Source organism: Scleropages formosus, chromosome 4 (assembly GCF_900964775.1).
Source record: "Scleropages formosus chromosome 4, fSclFor1.1, whole genome shotgun sequence".
Classification (NCBI taxonomy): Eukaryota; Metazoa; Chordata; class Actinopteri; order Osteoglossiformes; family Osteoglossidae; genus Scleropages; species Scleropages formosus.
The window spans coordinates 19,510,658-19,528,208 of NC_041809.1; the positions used below are offsets into that span (position 1 = coordinate 19,510,658).

General features: G+C 44.7%; 1 protein-coding gene across 2 annotated transcripts in view; it reads left to right on the forward strand.

Moving 5' to 3' along the window:
• arhgap32b (Rho GTPase activating protein 32b) overlaps window positions 1-17,551 on the forward strand; it is a 106,896-nt gene that overhangs the window by 48,017 nt on the left and 41,328 nt on the right. For both annotated transcript variants that reach the window (XM_029251493.1, XM_029251494.1), the window contains exons 3-5: window positions 2,316-2,424; window positions 6,422-6,513; window positions 6,639-6,723. In XM_029251493.1, the coding sequence (XP_029107326.1) occupies window positions 2,316-2,424; window positions 6,422-6,513; window positions 6,639-6,723 (286 nt within the window). The remainder of the gene's footprint in view (window positions 1-2,315; window positions 2,425-6,421; window positions 6,514-6,638; window positions 6,724-17,551) is intronic.

The following is a 17,551-nucleotide window of genomic DNA, read 5'->3' on the forward strand; positions in this document are numbered from 1 at the left end:
ATTTCGTTAATATAGTTTATTACCCTCGTTTCACCTTTTTACAGTGTAATAGTTACATTTACGTTTAGTCATTTAGGTTATGCTTTTCTCCAGTGCAACTTAAAATGTCAAGGTACTTTACCCTGATTTATACCACAGGTTTTGCATATATGTTTGCTTACTTAATTTTTCATGTCAGACTTGTTTTCTTTGACTAGCTTTTTTCCAAGGCTTAAACATTAAAGGAAAATATTTTTTTCTTATCTCCTCTTGAAGGCATTAAGTCTGGAGACATCAGGTGACAAGGCTGAAGGTGATGTATTTGCACCTTTTGGGAAAGGGGGGTAGGGTTACATGAGGCAGTCTGGGGAGGAGTTTGCCTGGTGTGTGCACCATCGTGCCCCTAGTGTTGCACGCCCTGCCTCGGCATTGCCATGCCCGCTCCGCTCTCAGAGCCTTGTCATAATGCAACATGCCGCATTCCCCCCACCCACCTGCCACTGCCGTTCCAGCTGATTAGGGATGCGCACGCTGCTGTTCTTCCGAGGCCCGTGCCACTGATGACAGTTTGAGGTCGGTCACGTACGGATACCCGCTGGGTGGAGATGTGGGGGGTAGCGGATCCAGTAGAGCACGTCTCCATGCCAATGCAAGCTGCACATCTCCAGCTGAGATCATCTCAGACTCCGGGAGGTGATCAGAGGGATCCGTGTGCTGTGTTTGTTATGAAAGGGGAAACAGAGAAGCTTTGTATGTCAGGTTTATTTTTTACATACATTAAGATGTGTATTTTTTTTTTTTACAACCCCCTTTTAGCTGAACAATGCATAAGAACATCCTCGATGTCCATGAACCTCTGGATGCCAGTTGCAGTTCAGCAAACACTTCTTGGGTGTTTCTCAGTCGTGTCGCTCTGAGAGACGAGTCTGGTTCATGCTTGAGGGACTCTCTCTGAGCCACAGTGCCTTTTTCAGTTTTTCCTCGGTGTGCTTGTAGATTTGATTTATTTATGATGTTTAGGGATTAGGTCTCCCTGTCACTTGGGTTTGTCAGCTTTGTGAGCGTTAAAGCAAAGTTGTACCACTTCATCTGTTTAAGCCCAGTGTGAACGACAGGGCGTAGAATGCGGCTTATCTGGAAGTGGAACCATCACTGGAGCGCCTCATTGCGTCCTGATGGATGCTCTTCGTATCGACTTATCCCCAGGTATTGGAAACTGCAGAAAAGTGTGGTTAAAGGCCTGTGTTCTGGCGTGGCAGTCTTTGTTGGACCTATGCGACCCTGTACTGGAAAGGTGCAGTTCTGGAGGACACCACCTGTCCTTTTTGGACTGTTCTGCTTTTTACAGGAAATATGTGTTCTTCAATCTTTAATGTATTCAGATGGAATACGGATCATGTAGCACTGTTCACATGGGAAATTGGGACATGACTGCGTGTGTCTGTGGGTGTATGTGGTGTTCCATTACTATTTGTAGCAGGGGAATTTCATTTTCTTTGACCTTACTGCATTTTTACTGTTTTTAGTTTATGGTCCTTGTGATCAGGCTCTGGTGAAGGGACCATCTCCAAGGAGATGGCTTTATAGACATTGTCGTGTTTTTTTGTAAATCACAAAGACCCTACCGCCAACAAACTATTGCCATCTTGAAGAGGGGCCCAGGTGGCAGAACGTGTTCATTGCTCTGCCCCAGCCTCTCTCCCTCTTCCCTGCTGGCATAGTGTTTATGCCAGAGAGTCACACTCATCATCCCAAGGACTTATTCTCTTGACAGTAGCGCAACAGGAGTGTTTCACTTCTTTTCATTGTCCTTAATGCCTTTTCTTTTGCCTGAACTAAGTTGCTTATAATTCCTGCAGTTTAGCACAGTCTTGACAGTGCTTTTGCCTGCTCTGCATCATTAGTAAATCAGTTTTACTTGAATATACTCTGAGTTTTGCATCCCTTTGGAATAATTGTATATGTCATTAACTGTAAACGAAAGTAAGCTAAATTACAGCCACGGTCTCTGGTGTTATTGTATAACTCAAATGTAAATAGATAGTTAATACGCTATGAGTGTATGAGCATGTGCCTAGAGATGGAACGTCAGTTCTCCTCCTTGGACCCCGTACAGTGTCCTCCTAGTACCTGCTTCAATGCTTTAATTTCTTGGTTGCATCAGTGATTGACAGCTAAATGGCCCAATGCGTTTTTGTACTCTGGCCTTCACTCCCCAGTAGTGTGTCCAGTCTCTAGATGGATGCCAGCAGGTTCATCTGGACAGTCCAGCAAGTCACCCTTACTGACAGCCTCTGTTTTTTGCCTCCACCTCCCACCCCTCTCCTCTTCACCAGAGGTCTGAGGCCCTTCCGCCACCGGGAAGATGATGACATCGTACCTGAGCTAACGAGGAGCATCCACCCCAGAGAAAGACCTGACTGGGAGGAAACCATCAGCGCCATGGTAAGTCTGTTGAGTACCACTCATGAACAAAGTGAGTGCTGGCCTAAACACAGACCCAAAATATGGAGAAAGTAGGTGGCAGACATGTAGTAGTTCACCCTGATTTCCACATACACCCTTTTATTGTTATGAGAGACATTAGTTTGACTGAACTTGCTGTTACGACCCTCAAATTCTCTCACTTGTTCATTCGCTATTGCTAACTACTGCTCAATCTGGCCAGGAAGCAAAGGACACTAGATTTCTCAGGTTACACCCTTGATGGGTCACCCAGGACACTAGTACATTGCAGGCAAATAAAATTTTGACCTTAAATTTCCATTATAAACTACCTACCCTAGAGTTACTAGCAACATATTGCAGGCAAAACTATAATCCAAAAACCATGTTTGTTCATAATGCTGAGGGAAGCAGACTGTGAGACACATCCAAGTCACTATTTGGGTATTTCCGCAAAAAGACTTTTTTTGGGTTGTGTTATATTAAGCAGTATAGTACTGAAATAAGTTTGTTATATGTGATCAGATTTTTTTTGGGTTTATGATTTTTCGAAATTGCAATTGCAAAGTTCAGTTCACAAGCAATTGTCAGTAAAGCACACGTTCTTAAATTAAGAGTGAACCACAGTTGGTAAATTTATTAATAATATATTCCTCATAACTCTACTTATGCTATTGAAAGCATTTTGGGAATTCAATGATTAAATGTAAAGTATTCCACAGAACATTAATGACACTCAGTTCCCTTGAAAGTCTTCATTAATAAGGTGAAATGCGGTGGAACGGCAGCCTCACATTCACTTGGTAATGACAATCATGTGCATGCTGGTGGTCTCTCCAGCCCAGTCTGATGGCTCAATTAGCCGCTAATTAGACCACTTATCTTTGCTTATTTACCATTATGCATTTCTCTGATATTAGTAGCTTGAAATACATTATTCTTCTGAAAGCACAGTAAAAATGCAGGCAAGTTTCAGTTATATGTAAAGTTATAATGTAATAGTATTAAACTGAGAATGATTGCGCTAATTGAGTAATTAGTAGAGGAGACTGAGGTTTGCAGGTTTACACTAAAATCTGCCGCCTTTAGAAATTGAATTCCATACCCATGTTATTACCACGTTGCGTTTGAAAATCTCTTGTGTGTACTTGACCACAGCTGCAATATAGAGTTCGCATCATGATTTTTTGACAGATGAACCTTCACTTAATTTATCTTGATGTATTGTGGGAACAAATCAATCTTCATGGCAATATTTTGTTTTAAAAAATGGAAGCATTTTGCTGACTTGTAAGAGAACAATGAAAGGTCATCATCTGCTGCCTGATTTGATGTAACGACTGACATTTTTCAGGCAACATCGCATCCTTTTCTCCTGACATTCCGTGAATCTCGGGGGGTCAAGGAGGATCTGGAAACCTAATAGGCACAAAACTGCAGTAAATGAGGTTCTCGTACAGTTGAAGCTACGACAGCAGTTTCAACGAGTTGCATCAGGAAGTGTTTTGTCTAGTACTGCACAGCATCCTGTGTCACATGCTTGTACAGGCTGATGTACTGTGTTAAACCAGGTGCATCTTAATGTCTGTGTCTCCTACTTCCAGTCACCAGACCTGCTCTAGCCTGTGTACAGCTGTGAGCTAAACCTGGTTCTGAAGCAGTTCAACAAGGCCATGGCTTTCGTTTCTTGATCTTGGGTGGACAGCCCTGTTCCTGAATATTGTTACGCTCTCTGAATTAATGAATTCCGGTCCAACATATAACTGAATATAATAATTCAATTAAGTGATTAAGGGTTTGGGTGGTATAAAAACCTGATTCATCTTCAGCTCAGCCCCAACACCCCCCACCCCCTCCCCAGGGCTACCCCTGTCTTACCAGCTTACATCTTCCTCCAATTTTTCTAATACTGTCTGCTTTTGTCACTGAGCTTCATATGCAAATTGAATTAAAGCCAATTTCTCAAATTTTCTGTGTTTCTGTAGTTTTGTGGCATTAAATTTGATCAGATCTTTGTCAGTTCTAGTGGTATGTATATTAATGAGGCCAGAGAGAGGGAAAAGGGACCAGTATTGGTTGTGCCAGCTTTAGATCCAGTGACTGCTAGTTGATGTGCTTACTGCAGCTGTTGATCAGGGACAGTGACAGACTGATGGAGTGACGTTCTCCTTCAGAATTTTCCGAGGAACTCATGATTGCTTCGGAGATAGCAGTACACCCAGGTCCTGTGGAAGCAAGAATTCCCCAGGCCATGACACTGCCACCACTATCACTGTTGCAAGAAGGTTATGTTTTTTGTTTTTACTGCATTTAGCGAGGTCCATGTAATCCAAAAAGTTCTGCTTTTGATTCATCAGTCCACTAAATATTCTTCTGGAAGTCTTGATAGACATCCTGGTGTTTTTTGGCAAACTGTAGACAAGCTTTTATGTCCTTTTTAGCGAGCAGTGGTTTATAACCTGCCACTCTCCCATGTGTCCTATTTTTGCACAGTGTCTTTCTTATTCTTGTTATTTTTTATTACTCTTATGAGTCTGCACTCTGCAGTTTCCTTGGTGGTGTTCTGGGGTCTTTTTGACCTCAATAGGATTTTACACCTTGTGGAGAGATTTTCTGGGACAGCCATTCCTATGTAGCCTCGCCACTGTTCCAGACTTCCTCCATTAGATGGAGATGGATCTAACTGTGGTTTGATTAAGTTTCAGAGCCTTAGAAACTGCTGTATAACCCTCTTCTGCTACATAAGATTCAGTCACTCCTCTTGAGGTCTTCCTTAGTTTCTACTGAGCATAGCATCATGTGCCTCTACAAATCTGTTTTACCTACTTCTTGCTGGTAAGTAGCTGAAATGTGCATTGGACAGAACTGGCGAACATCACCCAGGTTGTATCAAAACAGCACAGTTTAGGGCACAGTTACTACATAGAGTTATACCTATCAGTGCTCATTTCATTATCATTCATGAAAATTTAATTTCAAAAAGCTGCAAAAAATGAAAATTAGGAAGTGTACTTCCCCCCCGCAAACTGTGTATGTGTTTTAAACCATCTAATAATTCTACCCCAACTTTGTTATGTAAGGATTTTTCACTTGAGTCTCTGCCATGTGATAGAGGTAGATGTGGTGAGGAAGACCTGGGGTCACAAATTCAGTTTTTTCTATGGGTGGTGCATATGGCTGGGGTCCTATTGCTTACGGTGACATATAACAGCTGTCCTGCTGCCTACACAGCTACAGGCAGGATTGTGCAAAGAGCACACTCCTCCATACCTGTTGAGTTGCTTAAAGATGGGTAATGACATGCAGTTTACAGAAGAACCTTTCCCTGAAAAATCCCGGTTTCACGCTGAAACACACGGACAAAGCTCCCACGTCTCTATGCTTACCTCCAAAGCTTTCTGGATGGAGGCTCGTTGTGGTGTAATCCCGTGTCTCACCATGCGTCCTTGGACATTCCAGTTTAACCTGATGCATTTTTTTTCCGAACAAGCTCCACTTTCATTATTCAGCATAGACCACACCATGGAAAAGCCCTGTGAATTTTTCATAAGAATAACCCAGTCGCTGGGTTGTTTAGTCTGGAGCTGCTGGATGAGCGCACCTTACTCTCGACTGAGTAAGCACCAGTGCAACTCACACACGTCTCTTGTTGGGAACCTGCAGCCAGTCAAAGCAATGAATAAATAACCACCCCGTTTGTTGTCCCATGTTGGACTCTCCTCTTCTTTCTCCAGCTTGTGTTCCCCGATGATTTTCTGACTCTGTACCTGTTGTCACCCTCTGGCTCTGTTTCATCTCCATGATCTGGGTCCCAGCCTGGACTCATTCCGTAGCATCTGTTGGAGCGGGGAGGCAGTTGGAGGAGAGCTAGGGTTTTGTCGTCTGTCTGCCTCCATCCTGTTGGGGCGGGTATATGGGCGGGAAGCGTCCTGGGCAGGGGAGGAGAATTACGGATCTTTGTGCTGCAGAGATTGATTGGTGCTGTCTGCTTGGACAGGCGAGGAGCGCTGATGTCCCCGAGCTCAGCAGCGAGCCCCTCCTGCGATCTTGCAGCAGCACTGCCAGCATGAAGGTCAAGAATGTCAAGAAGTAAGTGCTCCCCCAACCAAGGTGGCGCGATGCAGTCGATGGCTGCGATGTGGCCCCGACTCGCCATCCTTCATCTGCCATGTTCCGATAATGCTGCCTGCTGACCGGGGTGCCTTGTTTTTCAGGCTGTCCTTCACCAAGGGCCACTTCCCCAAGCTGGCCGAATGCGCGCACTTCCACTATGAAAACGTTGACTTTGGCACCATTCAGGTAAGGGCTCATGCACCATACATGTGGTTGCATGTCACTCCTGCTGGCTGTTGGTTTGATCGTGTGTGCGCTGCAAATTTAAACGGGTCGCACGCAACGGTAAGCACAGCTTTGGTGCTGTTTGACTTTCTGTGCGACAATTTATCGACCAGACACCACAATGATATGGCTCATTTTGTGTGCAAGACCGTGTGCATGGCATCTTCGGGCATGTTCCAAATGTGTGTGTTCGTGTGAGACACACATGAGCTCAGCAGGAACACGGTGCAACTTAAGCCATCGGTGTAACTACTTTGCTTTTGATGCAAATGAGAGGCTGTGTTCTCCCCCAGCTGTTTTGTGTCTGTGCTGCACCACAGTGGTTCCTCAGTTATTAAAGCGATTCTTGGCTCCCATCTTCTGTATGAAGAAGCACTTCAGTTGAACAAGATGCAATTAGCCCTTCTTTAGAGCTTAATCTCAGTGCAAGTTTTCATGGTTTTCATCAGAAATACACAGGGATTGCTGGTGGGCAGCAGGTAGTTTAGTTTGTAGAACTGATCAGAGATCACTGGTTAGAATCCCACCTCCTGCTGTAGTACCCTTGATTAAGGTACTTAGCCTGAATTGCTCCTGTAAAAAATAAATAAATTACCAGTGTGTTTAAATGGGTAATTAATTGTAGGTAGTTTAACACTGCAAATCACTATGAAGAAAAGCATTAGCTAAATGAATAAATTTTAACTTTTGCATCTTGAATAAAGCTGAATAAACACATCAATGATCTTTCTCTTGTAAAAAGACAATCTGTTATTGAAAAAGGTAATATGTCTTGGTAACATGAAATGCATAACTTGGAAAGCTTTTGTTTAAGATCATACCGTAGAAGGTAAATTGATAATTCCGAGAATTCCCAAAACAATTGTGATTTTTTTTTTTTATTTTTTTTTTTTTTAAAAAAAAACTACTTGCTAATGATGCCATTATTTGCATTAGTAGTAGAGAGAATTCTATTTTATATTGGTAATTCAAGGGTACAGGTGAAACTACCTTGGCTGGACTCTGCTGCAGTGTCCCTAAGAAAGGCTTGTAAACTGCTGCTCCAGTGAAGTATCCATTATTGATGTGATTGCTTTGCATCGCATGAGCGGAAGAGGTCAACCTTAGTACAAAATCATCTCCATCTTTCGACAGACGAGCTCTGTGTTGGAGCTCTGCAGGACTGCTCATAACTAGTAACACAGCCAAGTACAAGGCTATTCGTGTGTGCCATGTTTCCAGAACTGGGTGAATTTCCAGTTGGAGACACACCTGTCCTTCACTGTACAGGGTTTGTTCCTTGGAGATGTGGGAATGCGCTGGGCAAACACAACCTGGCTATAATGTCACATCATATGCAACATCAGCTGGCAAAAGAAAGAGAACCACCTGTGGGTTCTGATGATGACATGGTGCCTACAGGATAGAAGTGCCACCGACTAGGACCAGAGAGCCATTGGTCTCAAACAATGGCCTGCAAGTATTTGTGTCTGTGTGCCTCCATCATCTCTCTGAAATTCTTGTCTGTAGGTGTTCCACCTGTAGCATTATATGACCATGTGGGTGCTGACCTTTTAAATTTTGCATAACTGGGCTTCAAAAAAGGTACAACTCATCAGGTTTGAACCTGCAACCTTCTTGTCATTTCTGCAATAAAGCTGACTTCTGTTGTAGACTGTGAGCTGCAAAGAGATGTGTTTCTGGGGAGGAGGTGTCCCACTGATGGAGGAAATGAGCATATGGATTATATGTGATAAATACTCATATGTTGAAGTATGTGCAGTAGTGTTACATAGTCAAAAATATTACTTTTTCCTGTATAGCTGACTTTATTTTGTATTCTGCCTTATGTCACTGAACAAAAAAACCTTGAGAAATGCACTGATCCCATCCACCTGCAGCCTACAGGAGTGGATCCCGCAGTTCCAGGGTGCAGTGTCCCAGCGATGCTTAGGGTAGAAACAGCGGAGACGTCCAGCTTGCTGGACACTCGGTGCACCTCTCACCCAAGCACTCATGGTTTTCTTCTGCCAATCCAGCAGGTGGCAGCAGCTGCTTGTTTAGTGCTGAAAGAGCCAGATTCTCCCTGGATAATGCAGCCTGAATTATTCTCTCTCCATGCACCCCTAAACGTCTCCCCGATTTATTTCATCCCAAAATGAAGTGCCAGGTTGAGCTATTCTGACAACATAAGTGTCGGATGCCTTTTTTGTTCTTGCTGTGCGTGTCAGCTTCCATGTGCTTTCGAATGCAGTCATTGAGGATTGTTTACACCGTGAGGTTATAGTGCAGGGCATCTATACACAGGCCTCAATGTCGCATCGGGCAGCGCCTTCGTTCCCTCAGTGGCGCATGCCGTGTCTCTCTGCAGCTGGCGCAACAGACAGAGGACAATTGAGCCCCTCGTTTGATTCCTGAATTCGGAGTCCTGGAGATGGTCCTCCTCACAAGACAAGTCTCTGCTCCTTCTCTAGGTACTCGTAGTAATTGAAACTCCGCCACTGAATCACGGGGAGAATTTTGAGATGCGACGGAGGAACCGAGAAACAAACTGGGTCAGCGCATTGTGTTTCGCATAAGGCTAGGCTCTGTAGTCCTGTTCTCAGTGAGTGGACGTGTCTGGTGTGTGTGCCTCTAATCCGTCACTTTCAACAGGGCTACATTCTGGCTATATCCCTGGTTCTTATGGGGGAGAACAAAAGCAAAGACTAATTTCATACAAGGGGTTGCTCTGCTCATCTCCATTGGAATACCTATAGACACTGCATTTATTAATTTATTTGATACTTCTCTCCAGAGAGACTTACAATGCTGGCCTTGTTTGCTATGCTTCTTTGTGATTTATTCATTTATACAGCTGGGTTATTTTTCCTCTATCAATTTTGTGTAAGTCCCTTAATCAAAGGTACTATAGCAGGAGCAGGAGTTTGGATGCAGGACTGTGGCTCTGTCCACTGCTCCCCCTCATACCCCTTGCACCCATTCAAGAATAATACCTGCATCCTCCAACTAACCTTCCAGCTACTGGAGTGTGTTCCTACATTCCCACTTAGCTACCAGAAGTGGGATTTCATTATTCATCCACCTTACTGGCTTTACTAGCTTTTAGTGACCACAGCAATCTTATAAATAGCCGTTACTGCTGTCATTTTTAGCCTGCATAGATGTGCAGGAGGAGTGGGCAACCATTGGCATTTGCACACCCAGAGGTTTATTTTTCTTCCTTGCCTTTGGGTTGGGAGGTTTTTGTTTTCCTTTCCTCATTTGCCTCCTGACATACTGTATGTATTAACTAGCTAGTATGGTTCTTAGTCTAAATATTTTTCAAAGTAGTTATTTATATGCTTACTTTGTCTACTACATTTGTTTCTATTTCCGTTGATCCTTTGTTCAGTGCTCTATGTCACTGTGTGAGAACAATATTGAAACAGTACGGAGCTGCAGGAAGTATGTTGTCTTCCTCTTCTTTAGGAGTGAGGTCTTGTTTGTCTTGTAAAGAGCGTAAGACCCAGCAAGCAGTGCTGGTGGGAAGTGGGCTGCTCGAGAGCTGGGGCTTGACTTCATGCCGGAAAAGTAAAATCCAGGGCTGCAGCTCAAATTTTAATTTACAACTCGGGTATCTGACCCGATTCGGCAAAGGTCCCGTTTTCATTTGTCTTCACATTAGTCTTGATAGGTTTCTGGTTCACTGTCTGAATGTGTCTTATGGATCTCAGACATTTTGTCCTTTTATTAGAGATGGCCCTGTGTGGTGCATGGCTGCATCAGGCCGCTGCTCTGTGTTGGGTGTTATTGCCAAATGCATGGTGAGGCCGTGGGGGACTCCTCCCTCGCTCTGTTGGGTTGACTGACAGCCACGACCATTTGCCAAGCGCAGACATCCATCACGGCCAAGTCCCAGCTCTGTGATTGGCTGAGCCCTGCCCCCCACCAGGCTCCGCCACACTGCCATCCCAGGATCACCGTGGTACCATGGTTTATGAGATCACTGCTGGGGGAGTTCTTTAACAAACAGCTAGCGTTAGTGGTCCTTTCTAGCTCTCAGGCTGGTTTCTGGTCATCACTTTGTTGATTAGAATCCCCCCCATTGGAAATCTCCTCATTTGTCTGCTCTGCAGGGCGTTGCTCTGTAACGCAAACTGGTCATCTGAGAAATAACATGTCTCTGTCTTAGCATCTGTACAGTCAGTGTTGCCATACAGCCTCCCCTGGGTTTCAGTCCCTTTTGAGTCCAGCCTGGAGTTTAAAGATTGCATTGTTCTCTTCTGACTTATATGGTTACACAAGTGAGGTCACCCATTGTTTGGATCCCTGAACTTTCATTCCTCTGGAGAAGTGGAGCATTGCAGTTTGGCCCATTGTCCACGTCCTTTGTCCCGTTCCAGTAACCAATTTTCCCCCAGTGAAGCTCAGCCGCCTGCGTTTAAATCGCATTTTTGGTCTGGCCCCTTTTCGCAGTCCGCCTTCTGTTCCACGTCTCAGTCTGGGCGCTTCTTTCTGTCAGCTCCACAGCCCCTTGGAAAAAGTCAAGTGTTCTTCCTATTCTGGCAGGAACAGTGAGGGGTGGGAGGTGGGCAGTTACTGTACCGCATTTAAGCACTTTTACAGCTTTGTGGCCTGTAGCTGTGGGATGACTGGAGCAGAGTGTCAGTCCCGCGTGGTAGGCACTGTTACTGCGGTCTGCAGAAAGGTCCTGGGCTCAAGGGAATCGGGTGACTCGTTGGACCCCATTGACAATGCCTGTGTGGATGTGGAACTGCTAGGCGCACTGAGTGGCCACGTGCTGAGCTGGAGGTGTGGTTCCTAACATTGATCAGCCTTTTAGATCTGTGACTAGAGTAATTTCTGCCTGAGTTTTGTTTGATCCAGTAACTCTGCTTTACTGTGCTTTCCTCTCTCTGCGAGGGAAATTTATCATTGCAGATTCAGAGATCAGGGTGAGTTTTTGGGTTAACAGAGATGCTCAGGTCTTCATTGGAGTCGTCATATTTGCGATGCCGAGCTGAAGCCACAAAGCCGTCTCATTTCCGCTTTATTTTGGTAGCAGGACCCCATCCAATGTGTCCCTTTCAGCTCCCTATGCTCCAGGACAGGCAATGCCTGGAATCTCCTACTCCTTTTGGAGCAGCTGGTTGTTTATTTTTAGGGGTAATATTACTCTGTTGATCGGCACCATCTGCTGCACATGGGCCAGCAGCCGGAAATTACTCTTACGCTGTTAATTTTTTTCTTTGATTTATGGGTGAAAAGCAAACATTGGCTTAATTTTACATTAGAAACCATCTCCTGAATGTTGGGCTCTTCTGTTTAGTAAAGTATACATCACAGTCACAGGGTGACTGTTGAGGGGTTTATTCAAATTCACATAAGAAATGATGGATAAAAGACGCAGACTAAGTTAGCTTTCTGCAGCAATGGGACCCATGAAACCCACGGTGGAGCACTATGCTCTCCGGATTAAATTTCTTTGCTCGATCCACCACGATACCAGAGAAGCCAGATATCCCATTACGCAACTCGCCCAGAAATAGAGGGGAACAGTGGTCCTTGGGATCCAGGCAGGGATTTCTGTCCATGCTTCCTTCTTCCACACACACAAAAGGTCTGCACTGCTATCTCTACACATCCATCTGCGCACAGCCTCCTTTACATCAACCTGTGCTTAAACATTTGGAAAGAAATGTTTATTTTCCTTTCCCTCCAAGAGGGAAATGTATATGTGGGTCTAGGGTTCGAGTCCTGCTTGGGGCGCCTTGTGACGGACTGGCGTCCTGTCCTGGATGTGTCCCCTCCCCCTCCGGCCTTATGCTCCGTGTTGCCGGCTTAGGCTCCGGTTTGCCACAAAATGCCACAGTTGTCATTTATTTTGATTTGTTACGAGTACAACAGAAGATGGAAAAAGGAGGTTGTGTGCTGTTCCTCAAGGTGGGTGCAGGGAAGGACGTTTCCCTGAATAGCACGTACATGAATCGATAATCAAAATAGATCAAAATCTTAAGGACTGGCAAACGATGTTATGGATTCCCACTCCATTCTATCAGGCAGTGATTCACACCAAGTACCTAAAAAGTCTGTGCTCAGCACTATTGAAATTATGCATGTGGTTACACACTGGTGACTTCTGTGTTTGTGAAAGTGCTGTGGAACACATGTAGTCATCTGAATCGCTGGAACTGCACACCTACCAGTAGCTTATGGTTCAGAAGCGTGATTCTCCATGTACTGTGTGTGCGCGTGCCTGTGTGTTACTTTACACACATCTATTCATTTGCTCCCACATCAGTCAAGCTGGTTTGTGACAAGACGGTTAATAAGAGACATGAAGGGGCTCAGCTGGTTACACCGGGGTATTCACAGGGAGGAGCTGGCATGTGAAATTGAAAGGGGGAGACCTCCAGCAATCCCCCACCAACCCCACTCCACTGTGCTGGATCTGTATGCTCATTTGCACACCCCCTGTCCCTGGGTAAAGCTTGGCATGTCACTGGAGCACATCAGGCCTCAATATGTGCCATTTGCTGTGCATTCATTAGTAGTGTTCTTTTGTTGCTGTTTGGAGGCACTCAGTTGCGCAGTAATTGTTTCCACATACAGCAATCCCTGAATTTACAAAATTAATCTATTCCAAAAAAAAGTGTAGATACCAAAGCCCATATCCCATTATTTTAACCTGGAAAAATAATGCGTTCCCGCCCCATCCCAAAACATTTTTCCAAATATCTGTAAAATATGTAAAATATCTCTAACAATCAACCTATGATTTTAGCATGATATAAAACGCTTTGTCACTGTTAAACACTAAAATAATCAATGCATATGTTTCTATGCAGTTCGTTTTGGCCACTAACAAACGTAGCATGAACGTAACTAATTTCTACCTACTGAATATAAGGAAAACAACAAATATTCAATTTCTTTTAATAAAAAAACTTGCAGACAGCAAGTTAAACAAGACAATTTACTGTAATGACTTGTTACTGTGCTCAGCAAGGCAAGAGAAGGCCAGCTGACTGAGATGTGGAGGCTTGGCAGACATTCTTGCACTGCTGCTGCACAAGTTTGTACTGCTACTGCACAAAGCCCCAGGAGACAGGAAACCAACAGGAAACAGCTGATGGTTCACTAGTGCCAACTACAGTACATTGCTGCACTTCACTTCGCTCATGCGACATGCAACTATTGAAGAAATTTTTTTTTTTCTGGATTCGCTTCGGATAAACTTGATTATACTGAGTTTTTTTTTTTTTTTTTTCTTCTTTCATTACAGAAATTGAAAATTGGGTATGAAAAGCCGAGTTTGTAAATTGACAGATGCCTGCATGTTGTTTTCATATGTATTGTTGGTTACTTGGATTGTGCAGGAATACACTGAATTCTGAAGCCTATCCTGCTTCACACAGGGTTGCATGGAACCACCACCACCCTTGCCTGGGTCAGTCTGCTCTTTTGCTCTAAAATTGTCTGTTTTGCTGCCCCCACGCACAGATACTTGCCCTCCCCTGTGTCCGTTCTTTCAGGGCTGCCCTGTTTTGTGTGTCTATATGGATGTGATTGTGTGTGTGTGTGTGTGTGTGTGTGTGTGTGTGTGTGTGTGTGTGTGATCATCATGATGGCCAAATAAGCAGTTTAGATATACTAAAGAGGCTCCATAGATCTATTTCCATAGGAAACGCGTCCCACAATGTCCCAGGTTTCAACCGTGTCCTACTGTGGTTGCGAGAGAGAGAGAGAGATCCGCAGTAATGCCCTGCTGGACTGGTTGGGGACAGCTGTACCAATTTGGGGGAGTTTTTGGGGAGTGGGTGGGTATTGTATTTGTCATACCTGTTGTTTACAGCCAGCTACGCTTGCTTTCTCCTGTGCCGCTGCACCTGAATGACACCTCGACACTCCCAGAGTTTGACGTGGACTTCTGGACTCTGGTGAGCGGAAAGGGAGCGGAGAAGCAGGCCAGGAATCCCCACCCCCACCTCGGTGGGGCCCAGCCACCCCCGCTTTACAGCGCTTCCCTCACTGCTGCCACGATGTTCTCTGTGAGGCTGCTGTGAGGCTCCAAGCATCCCTACCAGGGCAGTGTTACAAAACACTGCAAATAGTAGGTTTCATTCACCTCTTCCCACCAACACCACCAGACTCAGTGTTTTTTCTCAGAACGTAGTCCGGTCTCCCACCAGCCCCCTCCCGCCATGGTCCTGCGCGATTACATTTCTGAGACAGGGCCGCCAGTGTTGTAATTTGGTCAGTCCCCCCCCCCGCTGAATAATTGTAATTGTTTTTGTGGTGTTCATTCCATACAAAATGAATAGGTCATATCCAAGAGGCCTTTCTTTTTCTGTAAATAGGCTAATTGATACTGTAGAATTTTTTCTTTCACGTAACACGTTCATTTTTCTTGGCCCTCTTAAAATGAGTAATTATATATTATTTATATATATATATATATTTATTTAAAATATTAAAATGTATTTTAAAGCTGTAAAGGGACATCTGAAACACCTTGCACCCCTGCGCAATAATTTCTCAGTGTTTATACTTTTGGAAGTACGAGCCTCACCCTCAGGGCTCCCTATGAAGGCTACAGTATATTAATTAATCTGAAGTTCTTATCAGTTTTTAAGATAAAATTCAGAAGTTTCATTGAGCTACATTTGTGATATCATTGAATATGTCTCTGCCAGAAGCAGTGACTGTATCATAGGGGATGGCCCAGGGAAACATTTAAATATCTTATAGAATATTTAAATTTAGCGAGTGCTTGTGAGACGCTCGCAGCACTTCTCTCTTCTTTCCTGCTGTCCCTGTGTTACACATCGTCTCGTCCTCAGACAAGCCACTCGCTTACTCCATTATCATCAATCAGCACTCGTATCCTGACTCTGCTCCAAAAGTCACTGTGCACTTCTGCCCGGTGAAGGTGCGGTGCCTACATCTGTCCTCTGCACCTGCAGAACTGCTGCGTCCACAGGTTCAACCTTGACATTAACGTTAGTTACGCTCTGGGCACAGCTCGTTCGATCAGGTGCTGTGGACTCAGCTGTCCCCTGAATCCACCTGAGCCCCTGCCCCTTGTGATGGAGGCTCGATGGCTCTGTTTCGCTTGTCTTTTTGTTTTTGCATCACGGCTAAAAGCGCTGCACTTGCCCTGCGGGAGTCTGGGGGATTATAGGCCCCTTTTAATGTTTGGCTGCAAGATTTTGAGATGCAGATGCAGCGTGCATCTGCTGTGTGTGCACTGTCAAATAGCCGTCTGTGCAAAGGTTTGTGAAGGACACGTCTGCTTCACGGCAGCTGGCAATAGACCTGTCCGTGGTACATCGTAGCACAGCCAACTGGTCGCTGTTCTTAATTCCTACTTGGTGTCTTAATGCCAATTTATGGCTTGGAGCACATCTGACTCTGCATGCATCTTGTTTCTGAAAACTTCAGTTTACTGGGCAGCAATGTTAAACTGGATACTCCCCCTGGACCGAAGGGCTGCCGTGATGCCACGTGGGCCTGATGTTAATGCGTTTCAGAAGGCAGATTACTCATTGGCCCAAGAATCGATGTGGAACGTGAACATTGTGAAGATCTCTCGCAGGGACACAACTGCCGGCCCTGCTGTACTGTCCACTGCCCTTAAGACGGAGAACCTCTCTACTTCTGTGTTTAAGGATCACCCCTACCCCTTATTATTTGTGGAAATCTGAGCCCCCCTTTCTCCCTCAGTACACCAACTTATGCAAACTGGGTCACGGCGGGATTTATGACGTTATGACATTTGTAGTCACCGGATAGGTGGGTTTCGCTTATGATCCTAAGCATGAGACACATCCCCCTCGTGACGTTTATTCATTCGTCCATTCACCCTGCAGAGCCAGATGGCTTTTGCGCCCTCCAAGAGTGGGCGTTAACCGTTTCATCCCGTGTGAACCGTTGGTCTTTGGAGGTCACGGCAGAAATTAAATCCTTTATTCTGCGTGGACCTGCCAGAGATTTTCTTTTTATTTTTCATGTCTTGGCGCAGACCTCGAGGAAACCCCATGTGGGTTACGCTGGGTCAGTGTAATGGGAGCACTGTAGATCTGATTCTGCCTCCCAGGTTTTGCCTGTGCTGCTGAGAAATTCCTGCTTCATTCTTTCCACTTACGTGGATGCCTTAGCCGCTTGTCCCCTTGGACTGTTACTTTGCTGCTCCTAGTTGAGTTACTTAGACAGAAACAAAAACTTGACCTGGGCTTTACCGTCATCACCTTTATATTGTCTGCTGGCCCTTTATTCTTATTTATAGTAAATGTGAACATGCAAACACATCCCAGAACTTGGGCACATCCAAAATGGTTTTCCCTCTGTCATGACCAAAAACATTTCACTGCTGAGCATGCACTACAGCTTATATGGCTGCAAGGGATGGATTGTCCAGATGGTTTGAAGTTTGTATACGGGTAAGCAATATTCATGTCTGATTCTAATTTCACAAACCTTAGTGCTGGCTTAAACTTTTGGACGACATAATCTGTTGAATTTACAATCAACTCTGTGTATATGGATGTTTCTTGAGGCCAGTAATATCAGCTTAACTGGTGTATCAATAATACACTGAAAATGAACATTGCCTTTCGCTCATTTTTGCTGATTGCCAAAGCCTACTTTTGTCTGTCTGTCTGTCTCCGTCTCCTTGGAATTACCTGGCGTATTTCTGTCTCGACACCACTGGGAACATCAGCGTCTCGAGCTCAAAGTTAATTTGTGAACAGAAACGCTGTCCGCGTTCTTCCACTGTTTTCATTACGGAGGAGCAGATTAAAGGCAGCTTCTGTCATGTATTCTG